General features: G+C 40.6%; 1 protein-coding gene and 1 non-coding gene across 2 annotated transcripts in view; one reads left to right on the plus strand and one right to left on the minus strand.

Annotated features, from left to right (window-relative positions):
* Positions 1–6,715, minus strand: part of PGM2L1 (phosphoglucomutase 2 like 1) — a 69,603-nt gene extending 62,888 nt beyond the window's left edge. Inside the window, exon 1 of the mRNA XM_053561287.1 lies at positions 6,317–6,715. Coding sequence (XP_053417262.1) covers positions 6,317–6,427 — 111 coding nt within the window. The 5' untranslated portion in view covers positions 6,428–6,715. The remainder of the gene's footprint in view (positions 1–6,316) is intronic.
* A 7,068-nt stretch (positions 6,716–13,783) lies between these two features.
* LOC128566078 (U6 spliceosomal RNA) lies at positions 13,784–13,890 on the plus strand. Its single transcript, XR_008374375.1, has one exon. It is a non-coding gene; the product is annotated as a U6 spliceosomal RNA (small nuclear RNA).
* Positions 13,891–21,935: the final 8,045 nt, after the last annotated feature.

A 21,935-nucleotide genomic window follows, 5' to 3' on the forward strand; every position in this document is an offset into this window, starting at 1 on the left:
GGATATAATCATGCTTTTAACCCTTAATTTCTATGAGCTCATTTTTGTTTCCTGTTCCTTTTTTTATGGCATCTTTCCTAGTTTGATGGAATAATTGTCTAATTTAATTAGAAAATTTTAAGTTTGTATGTTCCATGATTTATCTGTTTTGTTCTGGGTACACTGCTTTAACACTTTTCACGCAACTTATTTTGTTCATATAGCTTGATCCTTAGAGAGTCCATAATAGATTTTTCTGGGAAGCTGGTATGGGTTTGTGTATAAAGTATATTTTCTGCTAGTCTCCCCTTAAGTAGAATGGCCAATTGAGAGCTCTGTGTTTGTGAGTTTGGCTTTTGATCCTGCAGATTTTGTTAGCATTAACTACATTATTTAAACTTTCAAAAGAATTAAAACTAATTGCATAACTATCAAAATTCAGGAGGGGCCAGGTGTGGTGGCACATGCCTGTAGTCCCACCTACTAGGAAGGCTAAGGTGGGAGGATGCCTTGAGCTTAGGAGTTCTAGACTGCAGTGAGCTATAACAGTGTCCCTGTACCCCACTGTCTCAAAAAAAAAAAAAATTAGGAGGTGTAGAGCATAGTGTGAGTAAGCTCCCACTTTTCATAGTACAGGCATATATTTTAGAGATAATATCTAATACTTCAAAATAAATCAAGAAATATTGGTACCAGCATATTAGTCTTATCATAGTAACCTCCCAAATGACTAAAAACTGTTAATTAAAAGTGGCCCATAGGAGCAAACTGAGGAAAAGGCAATTATGAACATTGCTTTCCACTGTAATCTCTTCTCTACTATCTTTTAAAAATCATAAGCATGCATTTCTTCAAAATAAAAAAAAGACTGAAAATAAAATAATGGAAACCGAGGAGAAAATATAGGAAATTAGGAAAGAAAAAATGATTTTAATTATAAAAAAGAGCCGGGAGGGCGGCGCTTGTGGCTCAGTGGGTGGGGTGCCAGCCCCATAAACTGAGGGTGGTGGGTTCAAACCCAGCCCCGACCAAGCAGCAACAAAAAAATAGCCGGGTATTGTGGTGGGTGCCTGTAGTCCTGCCAGGGACTCAGCTACTTGGGAGGCTGAGGCAAGAGAATCTCCTAAGCCCAGGAGTTGGAGGTTGCTGTGAGCTGTGACCCCACCGTAGTCTACTGAAGGTGATAAAGTGAGACTCCGTCTCTAAAAAATAAAAAAGACATGTAGGTGTGAGTTTCAATTCCACCACTTAAAAGCCATGTGTCCTTGAGCAAGTCACTTTCCTTTTCTAAGCCTAAATTTCTTCACTTGCAAAAATAGTGATAAATACTACCTGCCTACCACACTGTTGCTGTGAACATCAAAATAGACTTCAGACCATTTTACAAAAGTTGAAATGCTGTACAAATAAATTCAAGGAATACACGTGTAAGTACTAACATTTCCCCAAATTAATAAAGCCATATGTACCCTGTACTCCTGACTGCTTAAACGCCAAATTAAATTATTAGAAAAATGTAAACAAAATGTGATATAAACTAGCACCATAAAAATTAAACCAGGTGTCAGATTCAAGCTCTAGTCCAGGTTCTATAACTACATAATGTCTACAACTACTTTGTATCTCTACATAATCAAACTGAACTAGGCTACCTTTGTAAAAGTGTTTCACACAACGTATTTTCCATCATACAATGATGGACAATCTGGGCTATATTTCACTTGGAAAACATCTATTAGACGTTTCAAAATCACTGGCTTGGATTAAAATTTTTTTATTTCTGTTTTCAGGCTTTGCATAAACCTAAATTATCTTTAACCTTACATCTACTCTTTCTCAACACAGACCTTCATTCTCAGACTAGTTTGCTCTACTTAACTATTTCTTAAAATGCCATGGCCAGTTCCTGCCTCCACATTGTCAATACACAAGAAGTTCCACGTCTTTGTGGTTGATGCTATAGCTGGCTAAGCAGCTCTGCCGGTGTCCCAGTCCCACTCCCTACCTACCCACCCAAACTTGGCCAGTGCTTAATATCTTAGATATAAGAATGCTTTCAAAAAGAAAAGCCACAGTGGACCAGAAACAGAACATAGTTCTCAAGTTAAAGAGACTCTGACTTCTAGGCACCAGAACTTCTCTGTAATGTGACAGTATGTTTGAAAGCACTGAAAGGAAGAACTAGGAAGGAGGCGAGCCTTAGTCAGCACTAAAACACAGAAGGAAGGAGCACTGGTAGAGTCATCTGTGCACTGCCTAGAGGAGAAACCTCTTGAAATGCCTTGATTCACAGACTTGTTTTATTCTACTGGTAGGACAGCCCCATCATGGAGACAGGTACATTCAGTTATTTACAGGCTCATGCTGTTAAATGTTTATGTCATGTATCTGACTCCTTGTAATCTGATTTTGTGATCACAAAATCTTCTGATTCTTTGACTTCTTTTATTGTGCATCTAGAAAATTCTCTAAGTGGAAACACATCCACTTAGCTATTATATCTGTACCCTAAGTTAATAAAAACAGCATTCTGAACTCAGACATCGGTTTCAGTAACCTTAAGTAGACTGAGTCCATCCTGAGATGATGGAGGCTAACAAATTAGTTTGAAGGCCTAGGAATTAGAAGCCACTCCAAGGAAACTACATGGGGTACCAATAAACATAAACTCAATAAACCCCGTCTTGTTGCATTATTATTTTTTTTTTAACATTTCCATTCACCTTTATTTATTCGACTCCACTAAAGACAAACTAAGGCCCTCTATGATCTGGTCCTTATATACCTTTCCAAAAAAATTTTTTTGAGACAAAGTCTCACTCTATTGCCCTGGGTGGAGTGCTGTGGCTTCATAGTTCACAGCAAGCTCAAATTCTTGGGCTCAAGCGAACCTCTTGCTTCAACCTCCTGAGTAGCTGGAACTACAGGTGCCTGCCACAACACCTGGGTAGTATTTTTCTATTTTTAGTAGAGAGCGGGTCTTGCTCTTGCTCAGGCTGGTCTCAAACTCCTGAGCTTAAGCAATCTACCTGCCTCAGCCTCTCAGAGGGGATTTCAGGTGTGAGTGATGGTGCCGGCCCCCAAATTTTCTATGTACTCTAAGCTACAGCAGAAACAAGTGTTTTTAGTACATGCATTAAAGTTTCTATCTCTACATGTCATGGTCCTCGTCTTCATTAGTTTTTAACTAATTCTGAAAGTTCAGCACAAAACAATTTTTTTCATAAAGACTTTTCAAACTACACCAATTCACCCAGACTAAAATTAGTAATCTTGATGACCAAGGTAAGTAGCAAACTGCCCGTAGATCAATTTATAACTTATATGCCCCACGAGAGCCATAAAGAGTCAGCAGCATTTAGTAGGTTCCTTTTTAACTAAATAGGTATTAATCAGGTGTTAAACTCAGTTTCTTCTTGTAAGATGCTATGTCTGAACTATTATTTTGTATTTCTGCACTCTAAATTTCACAGCCATGGAACATACCCTAGCTTACCTACAGTTATCAATCAACAGTAGATATACCTTTGTTTCCCACTTGAAAGTATTCTCATGCATTAAGAGAGAATCAAAGAATAAATTATTTTCTTAATAAAAAAATTACTTAAATCTTTTCTTCTGTAAAGGGTACTTATTACTTGCTCCCTAAATTATATTTGTGTTTTACCTTCCCTTCTATGTTCTTTGAAGATATGATCCATTATCTGTTTCTGTAGATATCTTTCTATATCCCATAGGTCTTCAGCCAGTATACCTTATATGTAGAGGGTACTCTTCTCTTCCACTTTCAATGATGTTTCTCCTCATTCTTTTTACATGTATCCCATCTTGTAAAGATGTCTTCCTTGATCATTCCAGTCCACACTTTACTCCTACTTTTGAAATAAGAACTGACTGCCTATAAGCTATTCAATTGCCACCAAAGCTACTCTAGCATTATCTTTTTATGGTATTTTATAGTTTAAAATTTCAGTATAACCCAACAATATACAGGCACAGCATAGAGAATTAATAAATATTCATTCATTCAACCAATCTTTTTTTTTCTTTTTTTAATCTTAGAGACAGTTTCACTCTGTTGCCCCAGGATACAGTGCCTTGGAGTCAGCTTACCTCACAATAACCTGGGTTTAAGCGATCCTCCTGCCTCAGCTTCCCAAATAGCTGGGACTAGAGGAGCGTGCCACACTGCCCAGCGAATTTTTCTATTTTTAGTAGAGATGGGGTCTCACACTTGCTCAGTCTGGTCTCAACCTCCTGGGCTCAAGAGTGTTGGGATTTTAGGTGTTAGCCACTATGCCTAGCCTTCAACCAATCTTTTAGAAGTCAGTCAGGAGACTCACTAGAAAAAGTATAGTTAGGGCAGCGCCGGTAGCTTAGTGGGTAGGGCTCTGGCCACATACACCCGAGGCTGGCGGGTTTGAACATAGCTGGGGCCAGCTATAACAATGACAACTGCACCAAAAAAAATAGCTGGGTGTTGTGGCAGGCACCTGTAGTCCCAGCTACGTGGGAGGCTGAGGCAAGAGTTGTTTTTTTTTTTTTCTTGCTTAAGCCCAAGAGTTTGAGGTTGCTGTGAACAATGATACCATGGCACTCTACCCTGAGTGACAGCTTGAGACTCTAAAAAAAAAAGGAAAAAGTATAGTTAAAACTGGCACCTGAAGAGGGCAAACAGTCTTTTTTTTTTGAGACAGAGTTTCAATTTGTTATTGTTATCGGAGAGTGCCCTGTCTTCATAGCTCTCAGCAACCTCAAACTCCTGGGTTCAAGTGATCCTCTTGCCTCAGTCTCCCAAGTAGCTGGGACTATAGGCACCCGCCACAGGGTTTAGCCATTTTTAGAAAAGGGGTCTTGTTCTTACTCTGGTTGGTCTCCAACTCCTGAGCTCAAGCAATCCATTCATCTCGGCCTCCCAAAGTGCTAGGATTACAGGTGTGAGCCAATAACTCCAGCCTGCAAAAAGAGTCTTGCCACTTTAAGTGTGGTCCACAGCAGCATTTGTATGACCTGGAAGAACATTCTGAGGCACAATCTCAAACCCCAGCACAGGCCTCCTGAGTCAGAATCTGCATTTCAAGATCCTCAGGTAAACTGTTAAGCACTTTAAAGTTTGAGAGGCACGGTTTAGACACTAGAGGAAAATTTATAATGTCCAAGACACATATGATCAATTAACACCAACTACTTAATTGTAAATGCTTATTTGTTGGTCTTTATCTGCTAAAACTAAAGGGTTGTTGAGGGCAGGAACTCTATAATATTTTCCTCACCACTAGTCTTTCCTGGGCCTTACAGGGCCTAGAACATTACCTAATGCTCAGTATTTTTTTTGCTAAATGAATGACTGAACAAAGTAAAAATAAAACTTTTCCATAAAGCTAACCGTGTAGGAAATTCATTTATACATGATTTCACATACCATACAAATTTTTTAATTCAGTGTCACTAATTCCATTTAAAATGTTCTGCCTTCTCTATTTTCAATAAATGTATTTTATGCACTTGACAGAGCGCATGAAAGCTCAGATTATCTTCCTCTGTTGGAGCCACCAGGGCCTTCTTTGACAATAAAATAGCTGCATTTTCATTCTGGCTGTCATAATCCATCCCATAGGCCTACAAGAGATTTAATCACCACAACAACTTGGCGGGGGGTAGGGGTGGAGGGTGGGGGTGGGGAATGGTTAAGGCAAAAACAATTCTGTTATCAGGAGAATCATATGGAACCTAGAAAACACGATTCTTTTACCAGGATATTTTCAGAAAATAGTGCCAGACAGGGAAAGAGGTAAGAAGCCCCTTGCCTTTCTCAAGAGCAAAAGGTGATGCTAAAGAATACCAGGAGTGATAAAAGAACAAAGACTACCTATCGACAGACGGTGATAACACCAGATAACACCAGAACTAACGCGGGCAGCGGTTAGAAACGTCCAAGAAGAGTGTCAAAAACCATTTTCAGGTTTGCAGAGAAGGAAGTCAAGGGACAACAAGGGAAAGGAATAGCTCTGTGAGGGGTATAACTTAGGATGATGATTTTTTTTTTTTTTTAAGAAAAAGAGATGACACGCACTTAAAAGCAAAAGGGTGAGGGGAGAGAAAGGGAGGTTGTGAGCAAAAGGAAGCGATGCATATGTCTTTCTGCCTGGCTCAGAGGTTTGGAAGGAGGCAGCCCAGACATAGGTGGGTGGCAACGCCCAGCACCGCTGGCCCCCGCCCCACAGCCCAAGCCATCTCCTCTGAAGCCTGCGGGGCCCTGGGTGGGGACAGGAAAGAGCGGACTGTGTGTGGGAGGGTGTGCAGCGCGAGGCGGACGCCGCGCTGACCAGGTACCCACCTTATCCCAGCGGAGCCACTGCCCGATGGCCGTATCTAGCTGAGCGTCGCCGGTGTGGTAGGCGGCGTGCGGCAGATTGGAATTCAGATCCCCCTCTGCGTTTTCAGCCATGGTAGGCAGACTGGGGTGTGCAGGCCGGGGAACCGGCGAAAACACGGAGTTGAAGGAATCTGGGGTGCGTTCACCGGATTTCCCCTCCTCACTGAAGGGCACCAAAGATCAACCGCAGGGTGTTTGCTGCAGGAGCGCAGCTTTAGGGAACCGGGAGAAAGAAGGGATATGGCCGCCCGCTCCCCAGGAGACAAGGTCCGGGTCTCTCAGCAAGCCGACTGAGGCGGTCGCACCACCACCGAACAACAGTCCCAGATGTCTGGGTCTTGGCTGCAGCAGCCGCAGCCGCTGCCGCTGCCGCCGCCGCCGCCCTACTCGCCTTGGGCCCCGCCCCCGGACCGTCGGCCCCACCCCTTCCCGCCTCTGCTGTTTGAAGTCCCGGAGGCACGAAGCGCGAGCTCGGGAGCGCGCTCCACATGTCTCCGCAGTAGCGCCAGTTTACAGTCGCCAGGGTGTTGAGGCAATGGCGCATGTTTATTTTGTCTAATTTTCCTTGTTACCATCCCTTGCATCTATCTCTTTTCCTCGATCTGTTTTCACCACTACCACGAACAAACTACCTCCGTGCTCGCTCGGCGGGCCCCGGCGCGCGCGCGCGCCCAGCTTCGTCTAAGGGCACGCGCCTGCGGGAAGGGTGCGCGGGCTGCCTACGCACAGCCTCACGGGAATTGTAGTTCTTACCTTTATCTGACATCGGCGGAGACCGCTGCAAAAACTACGACTCCCAGCAGGCCTGCGCACTCCCTCTCCTCAAAGAAAAAAGATCTACCTCGAGGGTGTTCCCTAGGGCACGCCCTGCCCTTGTTAGTTTTGGTACTCTGTGTGACCCTGGCGTTAGATTAAATTAAACAAGGAGGGCGGCGCCTGTGGCTCAGTCAGTAAGGCGCCGCCCCCATATACCGAGGGTGGCGGGTTCAAACCCGGCCCCGGCCAAACTGCAACCAAAAAATAGCCGGGCGTTGTGGCGGGCGCCTGTAGTCCCAGCTACTCGGGAGGCTGAGGCAGGAGAATCGCTTAAGCCCAGGAGTTGGAGGTTGCTGTGAGCTGTGTGAGGCCACGGCACTCTACCGAGGGCCATAAAGTGAGACTCTGTCTCTACAAAAAAAAAAAAAAATTAAACAAGGAATGACATAGTAAGGGAGTAACTGGTATTCATTTAGTGCCTTACAGTTTACGAGTAGCGTTTGGTGGGTTCAACCATCCAGTGAGGTGGGCGGGCGTAATCTTTTCCACTTCACACACAAAGAGGAAACCAACTGAGAGCTGCACCGACTTTTTTAGGAGGCAGAGTTCATGAGTGAAGGAACTAGGGTTCCAATCCTGTTTTAGGTGTCCTCAGCTGGCAGTTATTTTGGCTCCGTTGCTACAGTGAACTAGAAGGTAGAGAGAACAAGACGACCAGAAAATAGACACTTTAAGACAAGGTGGGTCGACGTTTAACGTGCGTATGAGCGGCACAAGATACAAAGAGCGATGGCACGGAGTACAGAGGAAGACGGAATTGATTCGCTTAAATTGAAATAATCTTCAATTTCTTCTTAGCCACCTCCCTTCTATGGAATGCTCACCTTTCTAGTCACATAACTTGAGGTCTGAGAATTGCTGAGTTCTTGCCTGTCAGCCACCCAGCTGCTCCTGAGTTTCTTGGTTTAGCCTTCTTTTAATGGCATCTTACAAGTCTTTTCCTAGTCAGCTTTTTTCTAAGGAGGGTATAATAATATTTACATCATGGCTGTGTACTAATTTAACATGGCTTTAGAGTGCTTTAAGGTTCACAGATAAAAGACATAATAAATTTAAAGTATTTCTTTCTTTCTTTTTTAGAACACCAAACATTGAAGAGCCACATCCATTCGGCGGGGAGGGTTTGTAACCATAACGTGGGAAAAGTTTAGATCCGTCAGTGCACTTAGACTGGCAGTGCCCTTCCTCCCCTCCTAGGAGGTCCAAGGCGGCGTTCAGGTAGGTGTCTATCTTGTGGACTCTGTTCCGGATGGTCTTCAGCGTGACCCTCCAGTCGGTGGTCTGGGCCTGCTCCTGGCACCTGACCCCGGCGGCCGGCAGGAGCAGCAGGAGGGTGAGCGCGGGCGGCCGGAGCAGGGCCATCCGCGCAGCGCCGGGCTCCCCTGCAAGGAGCGCCGGGACGCCCTAAGCTGCGGAGCGGGCTCCGGGCTCTGAGGCTGCCGCCGGCTCCATGCCCACGCCTCCTTCCCGGCCGACCCTAAAGTATTTCTTTCTTTTAAAGTCTCATTTACTATAATAAAATTCAAAAAGGTACAAAAAAGGATTGTGGTGCCAATTCCTGAAATACGTGATAGTTAGGAGTTGCAGTTTTTGCTAAGCAGTTGAGTGTTTCTTTTGTCGTGTAAGCAAATTATTTTAATTACACAAGTCCTGGGAAACAACCATGTGTCCTGGAGAGATGTTCATTTTCCACCATCATTACCGTTATTGTCCATGATAAATATTAATTAAACAATTATTCTATGATAGGCATTATGCCAGAAGCTGAGACTAGAAGAATGTATATAATTGTTCCTTTCATGATATAAAATCTGTCTGGGGAGACAGGATTTATGCCAGAAAAGATAACCCATGATAAATACCAAATGCTTGCTGAAAACAATTGTTATTGAATTTAAGTCTGAGGTTGTCAATAAAAGCATCAAGCAGAAGGAGAGACCTGCACTGGGCTCTGAGAAACAGAAAATAAACAAGTTGGGAACAAGGTAGAGCGTATTTCAAATCTATAGACCAGTGGTTCTCTAATCTCCCTAGGAGTTTGTTTAAAATGTATATTCCTGAACAGTGCCCCTAGTAATTCTGAATCAGTATATTGGGATGGGGCCTGGATACCTGCATATTTAAAATACCTATCGACTGTGACATACGTGGCTAAGTGGGCGTTCTCTGGGGGAAATACAAAATTTCAGACTCTACCCCAGTTCTATTGGATCATAATCTACATTTTAACGAGATCTAATGATGATTTTTATGTTTAAATTTGATAAGTAGTCTTTATATGACAATTCTTACTCGATTAATTCTGAAAAACACTAGCAAATCAACAGAACATTCAAGAGATGGAAAAAAAAGAGTTAACTAACCTTCACTTTTATCAGCAAGATCTTAACAGACATTAACTTGTTACCAGAAATCTTGCCCAGTGGATTAGGCTTATTGTTTAGACATTGAAGGATAACCAAAAAGATCCAGACTTAGCAAGTCCAAAAATATCTAAATGTGTCCAGAAGTGGGAGTATACTGTAGTAGTTTCCGTAATGACGGAAAACTCAGATGCTTTTATATCTGTCAGAATTTGCCCAGGGCATCCTGTAATTTTATTTGCTAAATCTGGCAGCCCTAATTGTGGTTATAAAAGAGAATATTGTTCTTGTATCTCTATATATAGAGTCATGCATTGCTTAACAGTGGGGTTATCATTGGGTAATTTCATTGTTGTGTAAACATCATAGAGTTCACTTATACAAACACAGATGGTTCCAACCCGGGCTGCAGAACAGTACTGGTCCATGGTCGATTAGGAACTATGCCACATAGCAGAAGGTGAGCGGCAGGTGGGCAAGCCAGCAAAACTTCATCTGTATTTACAGCTGCTGCTCCCCATCTCTCACGTCATATATAATGGACCTAATATTTTAGGATCATGATATCTGAACTCCATCTGCTGTCATATCAGCAGTGATAGTTGTTTCTCATAGGAGCAGGGGGAACCCTATTATAAACTGCACCTGCAAAGGATCTAGGTTGCAAGCTCCTTATGAGAATCTAATACCCGCCTTCTCCCTCATCCCATCTGTGGAAAAATTGTCTTCCGTGAAACTGGTCTCTAGTTTGGAGAATACTTAGAGACCTAAAAATAGACCTGCCATTCGATCCCATAATTCCTTTACTAGGTTTATACCCAAAAGACCAAAAGTCACAATATAACAAAGACATCTGTACCACAATGTTTATTGCAGCCCAATTCATAATTGCTAAGTCATGGAAGAAGCCCAAGTGCCCGAATGGACTAGCAAATTGTGGTACATGTATACCATGGAATACTATGCAGCCTTAAAGAAAGATGGAGACTTTACCTCTTTCATGTTTACATGGATGGAGCTGGAACATATTCTTCTTAGCAAAGTATCTCAGGAATGGAAGAAAAAGTATCCAATATACTCAGCCCTACTATGAAGCTAAATTATAGCTTTCACATGAAGACTATAACCCAACTATAGCACAAGACTATGGGGAAAGGGCCAAAGAAGGGGAAGGGAGTGGGGAGGTTTTGGTGGAGGGAGGGTAATGGGTGGGGCCACATCTATGGTGCATCTTAGAATGGGTACAGGCAATTGCACTAATGTACACAGCTATGATTTAACAATAAAAAAAATAAAATAAATAAAAAAAAAGGAAAGAAAGAAAGCTAAAGTACACAGCAAAAAAAAAAAAAGAAACTGGTCTCTGGAGCCAAAGAGGTTGGGGACACTGATATAGTATATTACATACCTAGGCTATATGGTATAGCTTACTGTTCTAGGCTACAAACCTGTACAGCATGTTACTATACTAAATATTATAGATCATTAGAACACAATGGTGATTATTTGTGTATCTAAATATAGAAAAGGTACAGTAAAATATGGCATGATAGATTTAAAAATGGTACAGGATAGTTACCATAGAGGTTGTAGGACTGGAAGTTGCTCTGGGTAAATCACTAAGTGAGTGGTGATTGACTGCAGGTGTAGGACATTATTGTACACTACTATAGACTTTGTAAACACTATACTTAGGTTACATTACATTTATAAAATACTTTTTTATTTTTCAATAATAAAGTAACCTTAGCTCACTGTAACATTTTTACTTTATAAACTTTTTAATTTTTTAAGACTTTTTGACCCTTTTTGTAATAATATTTAGCTTAAAACACCAACACATTGTATGGCTGTACAAAAATATTTTCTTTCCATAAGCTTTTATCCATTTTTAAAATCTGCTCTTTTTTTATGTTTTAACTTTTTTGTTAAAAACTAAGACACAAACACATTTTAACCTAGGCCTACATAGGGTCAGGATTATCAATATCACTGTCTTCCACCTCCACATCTTGTCCCACTGAAAGATCTCCAGGCAAAGTAACATAAATGTAGCTGTCATCTCCTAGGATAACAATGCTTTCTTCTGGAATAACCCCTGAAGGACCTGCCTGAGCTGTTTTACACTTAACATTTATTTTTTATAAGTAGAAGGAACACTCTGTCACCCAGGCTAGAGTACAGTGACATGATCATTAAATCCAAGGCTCAAACAATCCTCAACCACCCAAATACCTAGGACTATAAGTATGTGCCACATCTGGCTAGTTTTTAAAATTTTTTGTAAGATGAGGTCTTGGTGTATTGCTCAAACTGGTCTTGAACTCCTGGCCTTAAGCAATGCTCCTGCCTTGGCCTCCCAAAGTGCTAGGATTACAGATGTAATCCACCATATCTGGCCTTACATTTTAAAATAATGATAAAAGTATAGTACAGTAAATAATGTACATAATTTTATTTATTTATTTATTTATTTATAGAGATAGAGTCTCACTTTATTGCTCTTGGTAGAGTGCTGTGGCATCACAGCTCACAGCAACCTTTATCTCCTGGGCTTAGGCGATTCTCTTGCCTCAGCCTCCCAAATGGCTGGGACTACAGGTGTCCACCGCAACGCCCAGCTATTTCTTTGTTGCAGTTTGGCTGGGGCCAGGTTTGAACTCGCCACCCTTGGTATATGGGGCCAGCGCCCCACCCACTGAGCCACAGTTGCCACCCTGTACATCATTTCAATGTGCATTTCTTGCTTTATGTTTTTTGCTAATGACTTATTACTTGCTGTTTATTTTGTATTTATTTTGGATAAGGGAAATGATGTTAGACAAAAAGAAAATTCAAGCAATTTTCTTATTTGAGTACAAAATGAGTTGTAAAGCAGTGGAGACAACTCGCAACATCAACAATGCATTGGGCCTAGGAACTGCAAAGAAACATACAGTGCAGTGGTGGTTCAAGAAGTTTTGCAAAGGAGATGAGCCTTGAAGATGAGGATTATAGCGGCCAACCACCAAAAGTTCACAAAGCCAATTGAAAGCAGTAATGGAAGCTGATCCTCTGACAATTTGATCCTTTGACAACTACAAAAGAAGTTGCCAAAGAATTCAAGGTCAACCATTCTATGGTTGGTTGGCCTTAGAAGCAAATTGGAAAGGTGAAAAAGCTTGATAAATGGGCACCTTATGAGCTGACTGCAAATCAGAGCGGTTGTTTTCAAGTGTTGTCTTCTCTTAGTCCATGCAACAACCAAGAACCATTTCTTAATCAGATTGTGACATGTGACAAAAAGTGGATCTCATATGACAACTGACAACCGGCAAAGACCAGCTCAGTGGTTGGACTGACAGCAACCTCCAAAGCATTTCCCAAAGCCAAACTTGTACCCCCAAAGGGAACAGTTCATTGTTTGGTGGTCTGCTGCTGGTCGGATACACTACAGTTTTCTGAATCCAGCAAAACCATTATATCTGAGAAGTGTGCCTGTCAAATCAATGAGATGTACCCAAAACTGCAAAACCTGCAGCTGACATTGGTCAACAGAAAGGGCCTGATTCTTTTCCACAATGCCTGACTGCATGTCACACAACCAGTGCTTCAAAAGTTGAACAAATTTGGCTTTGAAGTTTTGTCTCATCTACCATATTCACTTGACTTCTTGCCAACCAACTACCACTTCTTCAAGCATCTTGATAACTTTTTGCAGGGAAAATGCTTCCACAACCAACAGGATGCAGGAAATGCTTTCCAAGAGTTTGTTGAATCCTGAAGTACTGATTTTTATGCTACAAGAATAAACAAACTTATTTCCCATTGGCAACAATGTGTTGATTGTAATGGTGCCTGTTTTGATTAATAAAGACATGGGTGAGCCAAGTTATAATGATTTAAAATTCATGGTCCAAAACCACAATTACTTTTGCACCAACCTAATATATACATATGCAAACATATACTATATAGCTACATAAATAGCAAATGATAAAGAAAATGGGGGGGGAATGTTAACAATATATGAATATAGGTAAAGGATATATGGATATTATTTGTACCATTTTTATTTTGAAATTTGCAATTCAGTAGAACCTCCCTAGTTGACCACCTCTCTACATTTGCCACCTCCTTAGTTGACCTAATTTTCATAGATTGGACATGCATCACATGTACTCAATGGAAGTTCTTTACATTGATTACCTCTGTATCTTGACCAGTTTGGTACAGTCCCTTGGGTGGTCAACTTAAAGAAGTTCTTCTAGTGCTCGCTTCGGCAGCACATATACTAAAATTGGAACGATACAGAGAAGATTAGCATGGCCCCTGCGCAAGGATGACACGCAAATTCGTGAAGCGTTCCATATTTTTAAAAAAAAAAAAAAAAGTTCTTCTGTATTTCCAAATTAAAAAGTTCAAATTTAAGAATGTTTAAGTCATGTTTTATTATTACCATGTGTTGGATTAGGCCTGACATTATTTATCATGTGTTCCAGAAGATTTTTTTTAATGTGAAGGGCTGGTCTGTATTGTAGGTACATTGTACAATTACTGAAAATTTTTACAGTTAATGGAGACATGATTGCCCAAAGGAAATAACTCAAAGAGCTGATATTAAAGGACAAGGTTGATATACATTTTCTGGAAAGCAGCAGCCAAAGGAAGACAATGGAACATTTCGGCATTAGCAAAACCACAGTTAGCAACATTCAAAACATAATATGAGTATTTGGAGAGAAGGGTAAGGAAAGTGGAGACCTACAGCAGAAAAGGAGGAAAACTTCCCTCAATTAAGTCAACGAAGCCATATTAAGCTGGTTCAAATGAGAGCAGTTAACACCTGAATTTCTGGCTGATGATCTAAGAAGTTGTAAAAAAATAAAATTGCACAGGAATTCGGGGTGGCAGGTTTCCAAGCATCAAGTGCTTGGCTCAAGAAATTTAAACTGTGACATAAGATCTCCCAGAAAGTCTTGTGTGATGAATCTAATGAAGTTTCAGAGAAGTTGTGAAAAAGTTCATCAAAAAGTTCCCGGACTTCTCCAGAGGCTTCAAAGATGGCAACATCTTTAACACTGATGAGTGCCGACTCTGTTTCAAGTCAATGCCTGACAGGAACCTCCTTGTGAAAACTTTCCAAAGAACATTTCACAGTTCTGTTTTATGCTAGCTCAGCCAGAGAGAAACTAAAGCCCTTGTCGATTGGTAAATTGGCAAAGCCACACACATCAAAAACCTAAAACTGAAAGACCTCATCACTTGGAGATCAAACAAATGTGCCTGGATGACTGGTGTCCTATTTGAGGAGTGGGTGAGGGTATCAACCAAGAAATGAAGAAGAAGAAACATTCTATTCTACCGACAGTAGAGAATTGTCCTGGCCACCAGCAAGTGAATCATCTCACAGACTTGATGCTGACATGTTTGCCTCCTAATATCTCAAAAATGCAACCTCTTGACCAAGGCAGCATCAAAGCATTTTAAAATGTACTACTGAACCCAGTTACTGCAGTGGGTCATTACTGAAACACCAGCCTATGGCCCTGTGGAAGCAACTTCATCCACTGCATCAGTTAATGCTCTGGATGCTGTCTTCTGATTAGTTCTGCTTGGAATAAAGTTCCACCAGAAATGTTACAGAAGTGTTTCAAGAAAGATGGATTTGTCACAACTCAAGAGGGTGATGTGTTGGCCCATCAGACAGTCCAATCTCCCATGGCAGAATTTGAAGGAGTAGATTTTGAAGGTTTTGTTGCAATGGATGATGAGGTAGCAAACGATAATGAACCTGACCCGGAAGCAGTTTTCCAAGCTGTATTGACTAAAGTACAGACACCCGTGTAAAAGTGCATGAAACAGCTGATAAAGTGGAAGAAGCAAGTGAAGGTGACAGAAATTGCAGAGACTTCAAAAGAGGGTATCAGGCATCTAATAGTGTAGTTAAAGTCATTTGCTGTGGAAAAATGCCCAGGTATGCTGAGTGGTGTAGCCAGCTTTTTTCTCCAAGTTTGTAATAAGAATAAGAAAGATCAAGATTGACTTTTTTTAGGAAGAATGATTAAACCATGAGAAAACAGTAAATGTATTGATTTTATGAGATACTGTATGTATGATTTTACTGTTTTGATTATGTATGATTTTATATCATATTCTCTAATAAGAGCTGTACAATTACTAGTAGTAATTACTAATACAATTACTACTAGTACAGTAGGCCTAGTTCCTTATGTTGACCACCTCTGTATGTTGACCAGTTTTGCTACAGTCCCTTACAGAGGTTCTACTATATTTCCATTCTGGAGGTAGGAAAAGTGAGTGGGGGTATGGATGAAACAAAGTGGCCTTTGGTTAATAATTGTGAAAGCTAACTGACAGGTACATGAAACTTTGTTGTACTAGTTTTTATAATTTTGAATATCTTGAATTTTCCCATAATAAAAAGTGAGAAAGATCAATAAACCTTTCCAGATTTGATTCTCTGAAAACAACAAATTTTACCATGTATAATTTAACCATTGTCAGTTTTATTTTGGTCTCAATTATTTCTATCAGTAATGTTCATTGCAAATTGCATAGATAATCGATCATTTGTATTCAATTCTTTTATTTGTTTGTTTGTTTGTTTATAGAGTTTCACTATATTGCCTTGGCTGGACTCAAACTAATGGGTTTGAGCGATCCTCCACCTCAGGCTCCAGAAGAGCTAAGACTACAGGCATGGACTAGTCAACTGGGCTTTATTTTGTATTCATTTCTTAGGTATCCTCCAGAAACTTGTAAGAAATTTTGCTAAGATGTTTCCACTGCAAGTAACAACAATCCTTAACTCAATTAGTTATAACCATAGGGGAATGTATTATTTCTCATACCAAGAAGTTCTACCAGTGGGACCAGTCCCGGATTGATTCATTCAGTGGCCCAGAACTCTACCATGCTCAGTGTGTCACCCTTATCCTCAGAGTTGCAAGAGGCTTCCTCATTCCTAGCCATTATATTTGGGCCCAGTGATGTCCAAGGGCAGAAAAGAGCTGTGTTGTATCTTTTCATTATCCTAAGAAACCCTTCCAGAGGTCCTGAACGGCTTTCTACTCATGTCTAATTGCCAAGATTAGATACATGCTTAATTAATTCTTAGCAAGGTGACTGAGACCACATGAGTACCTTAGATCAGTCATAATTCCCTCCTGAAGGCCTGGAGCTGGGGAACTATGGGCGGGGGGAAATGGAACCTAGTCAAAAGTGGACCTCTGCCAGCATGAGAAAAAGAAGTGGCATAGGGAAAAGCTCTAACAATATTTGCTAAAGACAGAGAAGGACAAAAAAGAACAAATAACAAGGGGAAGAGAGAGAGGCAGAGAGTAACAGACCAAAGAGGGAACAAGAGATGACCATATTATCCTAAGTTCTTAAATGTACTGTGACATCAGAATATCTGGGGAGGGCATCAGAACTTCATATATCACCCATAGGAACTTCAAGAGAGAGACCAGAGCTAATTAAGAGGTCAGTAGGTGCTCAATTCTTATTTTTGAACACATGAACTTTTACAGTAGCAGAAATATTTTGGCCTCGTGAAGTAACTTTTCAAATAATTGGTATAAAGTCTGTCCCAGGAATAGTCCATTCACTTTATGACATGTGTTCACTGTGCATTTAAAGAAATTGTCTTCATGCTTGATCTCAGCCATAGCAAATCATGTAAGGATGGATCTCTATGAACTACCTGCTTTTAGGGTCACTTTGTCACCCAAGCCAGTGTGCCATGGTCTCAGTCCAGTTCACAGCAACCTCAAACTCCTGGACTCAAGTAATCCTCCTCCAGCCTCCTGAGTTGCTGGAACTACGCATGCCCTCACACCCAGCTAATTTTCCTATTTTTAGTAGAGATGGGGTCTCACTCTTGCTCAGGCTGATCTTGAACTCCTGAGCTCAAGCAATTCACCCCCACCCCCCACCTCCCAGAGTGCTAGGATTAGAGGCAGAAGCCCAACTAAGCAGTCTTTATTAGTAAGAAATGGGACGTTATTATATTGTCTGAAAGGGTTGGAATTTCATTAAATTGTTTTGTGAGTCATTTTTTTTTTTTTTGCAATTTTTTTCATGAGGTCTTTAAAATCTTAGGCCAGTTAAAGGCAATAGCCTTAAAAGTTGGCAACACAGCTTCTTAAAACAGGTTGAGCCAGTTTTTCTCCCCCTTTTTAAACTAAGCATGATAAACAGTTAAAACTAACCACAAACATTGTAGTTTATATGCTATATGCTTTTAAGATGAAAAGAAATATGGTCTCAGCAAGGCATCTGGGGATAACTCAAAGTTTGTATCTAGCTTTGACATGATCTTTTGGTTACCATGACAACTGGAGAGCTGGGGGGAGGGGAGAAAAGATTTTTTGTTTTTGACTGTTGCACTGAAAGCAAGAGAAAGATTAGGGAGAGATGTAGAAACATGGATGGCTGAACTGATTCAGGTCAGGGAACAATGAGAGCCACGGGCTACATGGATGTGTCTATGCTGAGCATTTTCATGTTGTTTGTATAGAAGACAGTCATGGTGCTAAGTAATAACAATGGAGTAATAACATGAGTAAGAATGGAGAACCTAAGGGCTAGCGGATAAGAAAAGCTTTGTGTAATCACAGTGTCCCCTGATCCCTCCCACCACAGACTCTGTGCCTTAGTCCATAAAGTATGAGTACTAGAAACAACCAGTCCATCAGCCAGGCAAGTAACACTCCGCCTTACTCTCTCCCTTTTATCAGGGTGTCTTGATTAGAAGAATACAACAGGTTAGCAACTGGCCTTGATAGGACCTGTCTGAAGTGAGGAAGCTAGCAAAGTCCCAAACTCATGAAGCAGTCAAGGGGGTGGGAGCATGCGATCTCTTATGGTGACCCTGGGGGTAGGAACTGACAACTGACAAGCTGAGACTAACTTAGAGAAGAGTGTTGTTGCCAAAGTTGGAACTGGCCTCGTTTGGAACACACTAGTAAAGACTGGTTGTTACACAGGATGCCTTTCTCAGCAGTTAGTTCTGTCCAGTTCTGCCCCAGGCGCAACTACCTCTTGGGATCCAGATGCTATAGTCACACTTTCACACTTTCAGAACTGATTCTGGTTTCTACTTATCACAGATACAGAGCCACTCCCTCATTGTATTAGTCTTTCTGTGTTGCTGTAAAGAAATACCTGAGACTGGGTAATTTATAGAGAGAAGAGGTTTACGGTTGGGCATAGTGGCTCACACCTATAATCCTAGCACTTTCAGAGGCTGAGGTCGGAGGATCATTTGAGGCCAGGAATTGGAGACTGCAGTGAGTTGTGATGAGACTGTTGTGATGAGGCCACTGCACTTCAGCCTGGGTAACAGACAGAGACCCTGTTTCTCAAAAAAAAAAAAAAAAGAAGAAGAAGAAAAGAGATTTAATTGGTTCATGGTTCTATAGACTGTCCCAGAAGCATTATGCCTGCATGTGCATTGGTAGGACTTTAGGGAGCTTCCAATCAAGGTAGAAGGTAAAAAGGGAGCAGGCCTATCACATGGCCAGAGAAAGAGAAGGAGGAGGAAGGCCAGGCTCCTTTAAACAACCACCTCTCCTGTGAACTAATAAACTGAGAACACACTATTGTGAGGAGGACACCAACCCACTCATGAGGGATCTGTGTCCATGAACCAAACACTTCCCAACAGGCCCCACCTCCAGCACTGGGAATCAAATTTCAACATGAGATTTGGGGGGGCCAAACATCCAAACCACATCACTCATGTTTTATTTTTCACTCTAATTTTAAAAAACATTTTTCTATATTAAAAATATATTTCTATGTGTTAACTTTTGATTTGTTGCAATACTGACTTGAAATAGTAGTAGATAATGTAGTTGTCCCCCAAAATAAGAATTGGAAAATTGTATTGCTTAAAACTGTTGGTGACTCATTTGACCCTCAGTAACTGTTTTCTAATGAATCACTGACTTTGAATAATGTCACTTATTTTTTTCTGTCTGCCCTTTTGTATTATTTCTCTGACCTCCCGTTGGTGAAAATGGTGTTTGGTGATGTGTAACCTTTGAAAAGTGCATTTATTACACAGCTCTCAGCGTCATGTAATTTGAACATTATAATGCTGGCTTTTATGTTTCCTTACTGTTTGTTCTCAGTTTTTTATTCTTGAATGTTCTGCCGTCTCTCTTTACTAAATGCATGAATTACAAGTATACACAAAGAGGTAGTTTTTATGACATGCTAAGACAAGGATGTTGTGTTTTGGCTTTATAATAATAGCACTGGGAAAACTATTTTATTAAAAAAAAAAACTGATCTAAAGCTAGGGTAGCCTCCAGAAAAGGAATAAAAAAAAAAAGAAAAACCCTCAAGCCCAGCTGAAATGGTTCTATTTCAAAAGAATTGTAGTTAACTAAATTAGGGTTAGGGTGGCAAAAAGCCTGAGAGTAATTCTTTAATCCTACAATATTTTTATTTATTAATGAGTTATGTTATCATTGTGTTTATAGCTTTACCTATTAATACTTTATTTTCAAATATTCCAAAATAGCTATGTATGTGGACTGCCTTTATTGTATTTCATTATTTCTTTTAACTACATTACAGCTTATTTTAAATGATTTCATATTTGCTGATACAGTGTTGATGATTCACATTTTTTTGCATAATTGCTATGTGGTTATTTTGTATCTTGGAGCAGCAACCTGGTCATCTGTTTTCTTGCCCCCTTCCCTGCAAACCATCTGCTTTCTCTCATAAAGACCCTACTGCTTACATATTCCACATGCTGCATTTGACAAAAATTCATTCATTCATTTACCAAACATCTAATATGTCCAAGGCACACTTGTATATGTATTAGGAAATATAAAAAATAATGCTATATTATATGATGTTTTATAATTTTTAAAAAATTTTAGAGGCTTGGTGCCTGTGGTTCAAGCGGCTAAGGCACCAGCCACATACACCTGAGCCGGCGGTTCGGAATCCAGCCCGGTCCTACCAAACAACAATGACGGCTGCAACCAAAAAATCGCCGGGCATTGTGATGGGCACCTGTAGTTCCAGCTACTTGGGAGGCAGAGGAAGGAGTCTCGCTTGAGCCCAGGAGTTGGAGGTTGCTGTGAGCTGTGATGCCACAGCACTCTACCCAGGGTGACAGCTTGAGGCTCTGTCTCAAAAAAAAGGGGTGAGTGGGAAATAGGGAGAAGGTAAGGTTCATTTAAGATGAACCTAGAAGTAGCTGGGCAGGATATTGCCAGATAATTGAGAGGGAGGAGATTAATATAGAGAGATATGAAATAGGTGCATTTATTACACAGCTCTCAGCGTCATGTAATTTGAACATTATAATTGTATTATTATAACTGTATTATTGTCTCTCCCACCTTATTCTCTTCTCTTCCAAGGCTTGTTCATAACCACATTTCCCTATTCCTTACCTGAATGAATGTGAGCTTCAGAAGGGTAGGGGGTTTTATCAATTTTGTTCTCTGCTGCCTATTCAACATCAATAATGCTTGGCAAGTAGTGTTGAGCCTTACTTACTCCATTTTATTCTGACTGATTCCATTTTGTACATAGTTTAGACTTTGCAGCCCCCACTAACCCTCCCCTCACATATTGTTACAGGCCCCTGAGCATGTACACCCTACAAAAACAGAAAGATAAGTTTAGAGTTGTGAGACCTTGAAAACCCCCACCTGCTCTTCTTCAAGGCCTTTTGTGCCCATTTACCCCCTCCCTACAGACTCTAATCTTTCAAGTTTTGTATCTGTAACTGCTTCGCTCTTACAAAACCCCCTCCCAACTAAAAGCAGAAGTTAAAAACCCTGCTCCCCTGCCTCTCTGGGCCGAGAACTTTTTTGGGGGGGGGTATGAACCCTCCCTTGGTGTTGACTAAATAAAAGGACCCTAAAACTCAGTTGGACTGAGTGTGCTGGTGTAATTCTCTATAATTCCACTCACATTTGGGTACAACAGTAGAAACTCAGTAAGTATGAGTTATTGAATGTATGAATAAAATTATAATTATCTATAAGGTTTGGGGTCTCTGGCCTTCCAAAATGTTAATTAACTCAATTTTACCCCTCAAACTTTGGCCAATACTATTTAATGCCAAACTTAAATTTTTTTTTAATTTTAGTTTATATTTTACAAATTGTGAGTAACATTGCACATCATAGTATATGTTTTACAGCTATCTTTTCAATTCGTTATTGTTATTAACTTCTTCAAGTATTTTCTCATTTTTATATTGGTTGTTTGCCTCTTTCTTATTGATTGTAAGTGCTCTTTATATATTAAGGAAATAAACATTTTTGCCTACCACATGTTATTGCAAATATTACTTCTAGCTTGTCATTTATATTTTGACTTTGTTTATTATGTTATTTATTGTGTGTTATTTTTAG

Source organism: Nycticebus coucang, chromosome 14, assembly GCF_027406575.1.
Source record: "Nycticebus coucang isolate mNycCou1 chromosome 14, mNycCou1.pri, whole genome shotgun sequence".
In the NCBI taxonomy this organism is placed as follows: domain Eukaryota; kingdom Metazoa; phylum Chordata; class Mammalia; order Primates; family Lorisidae; genus Nycticebus; species Nycticebus coucang.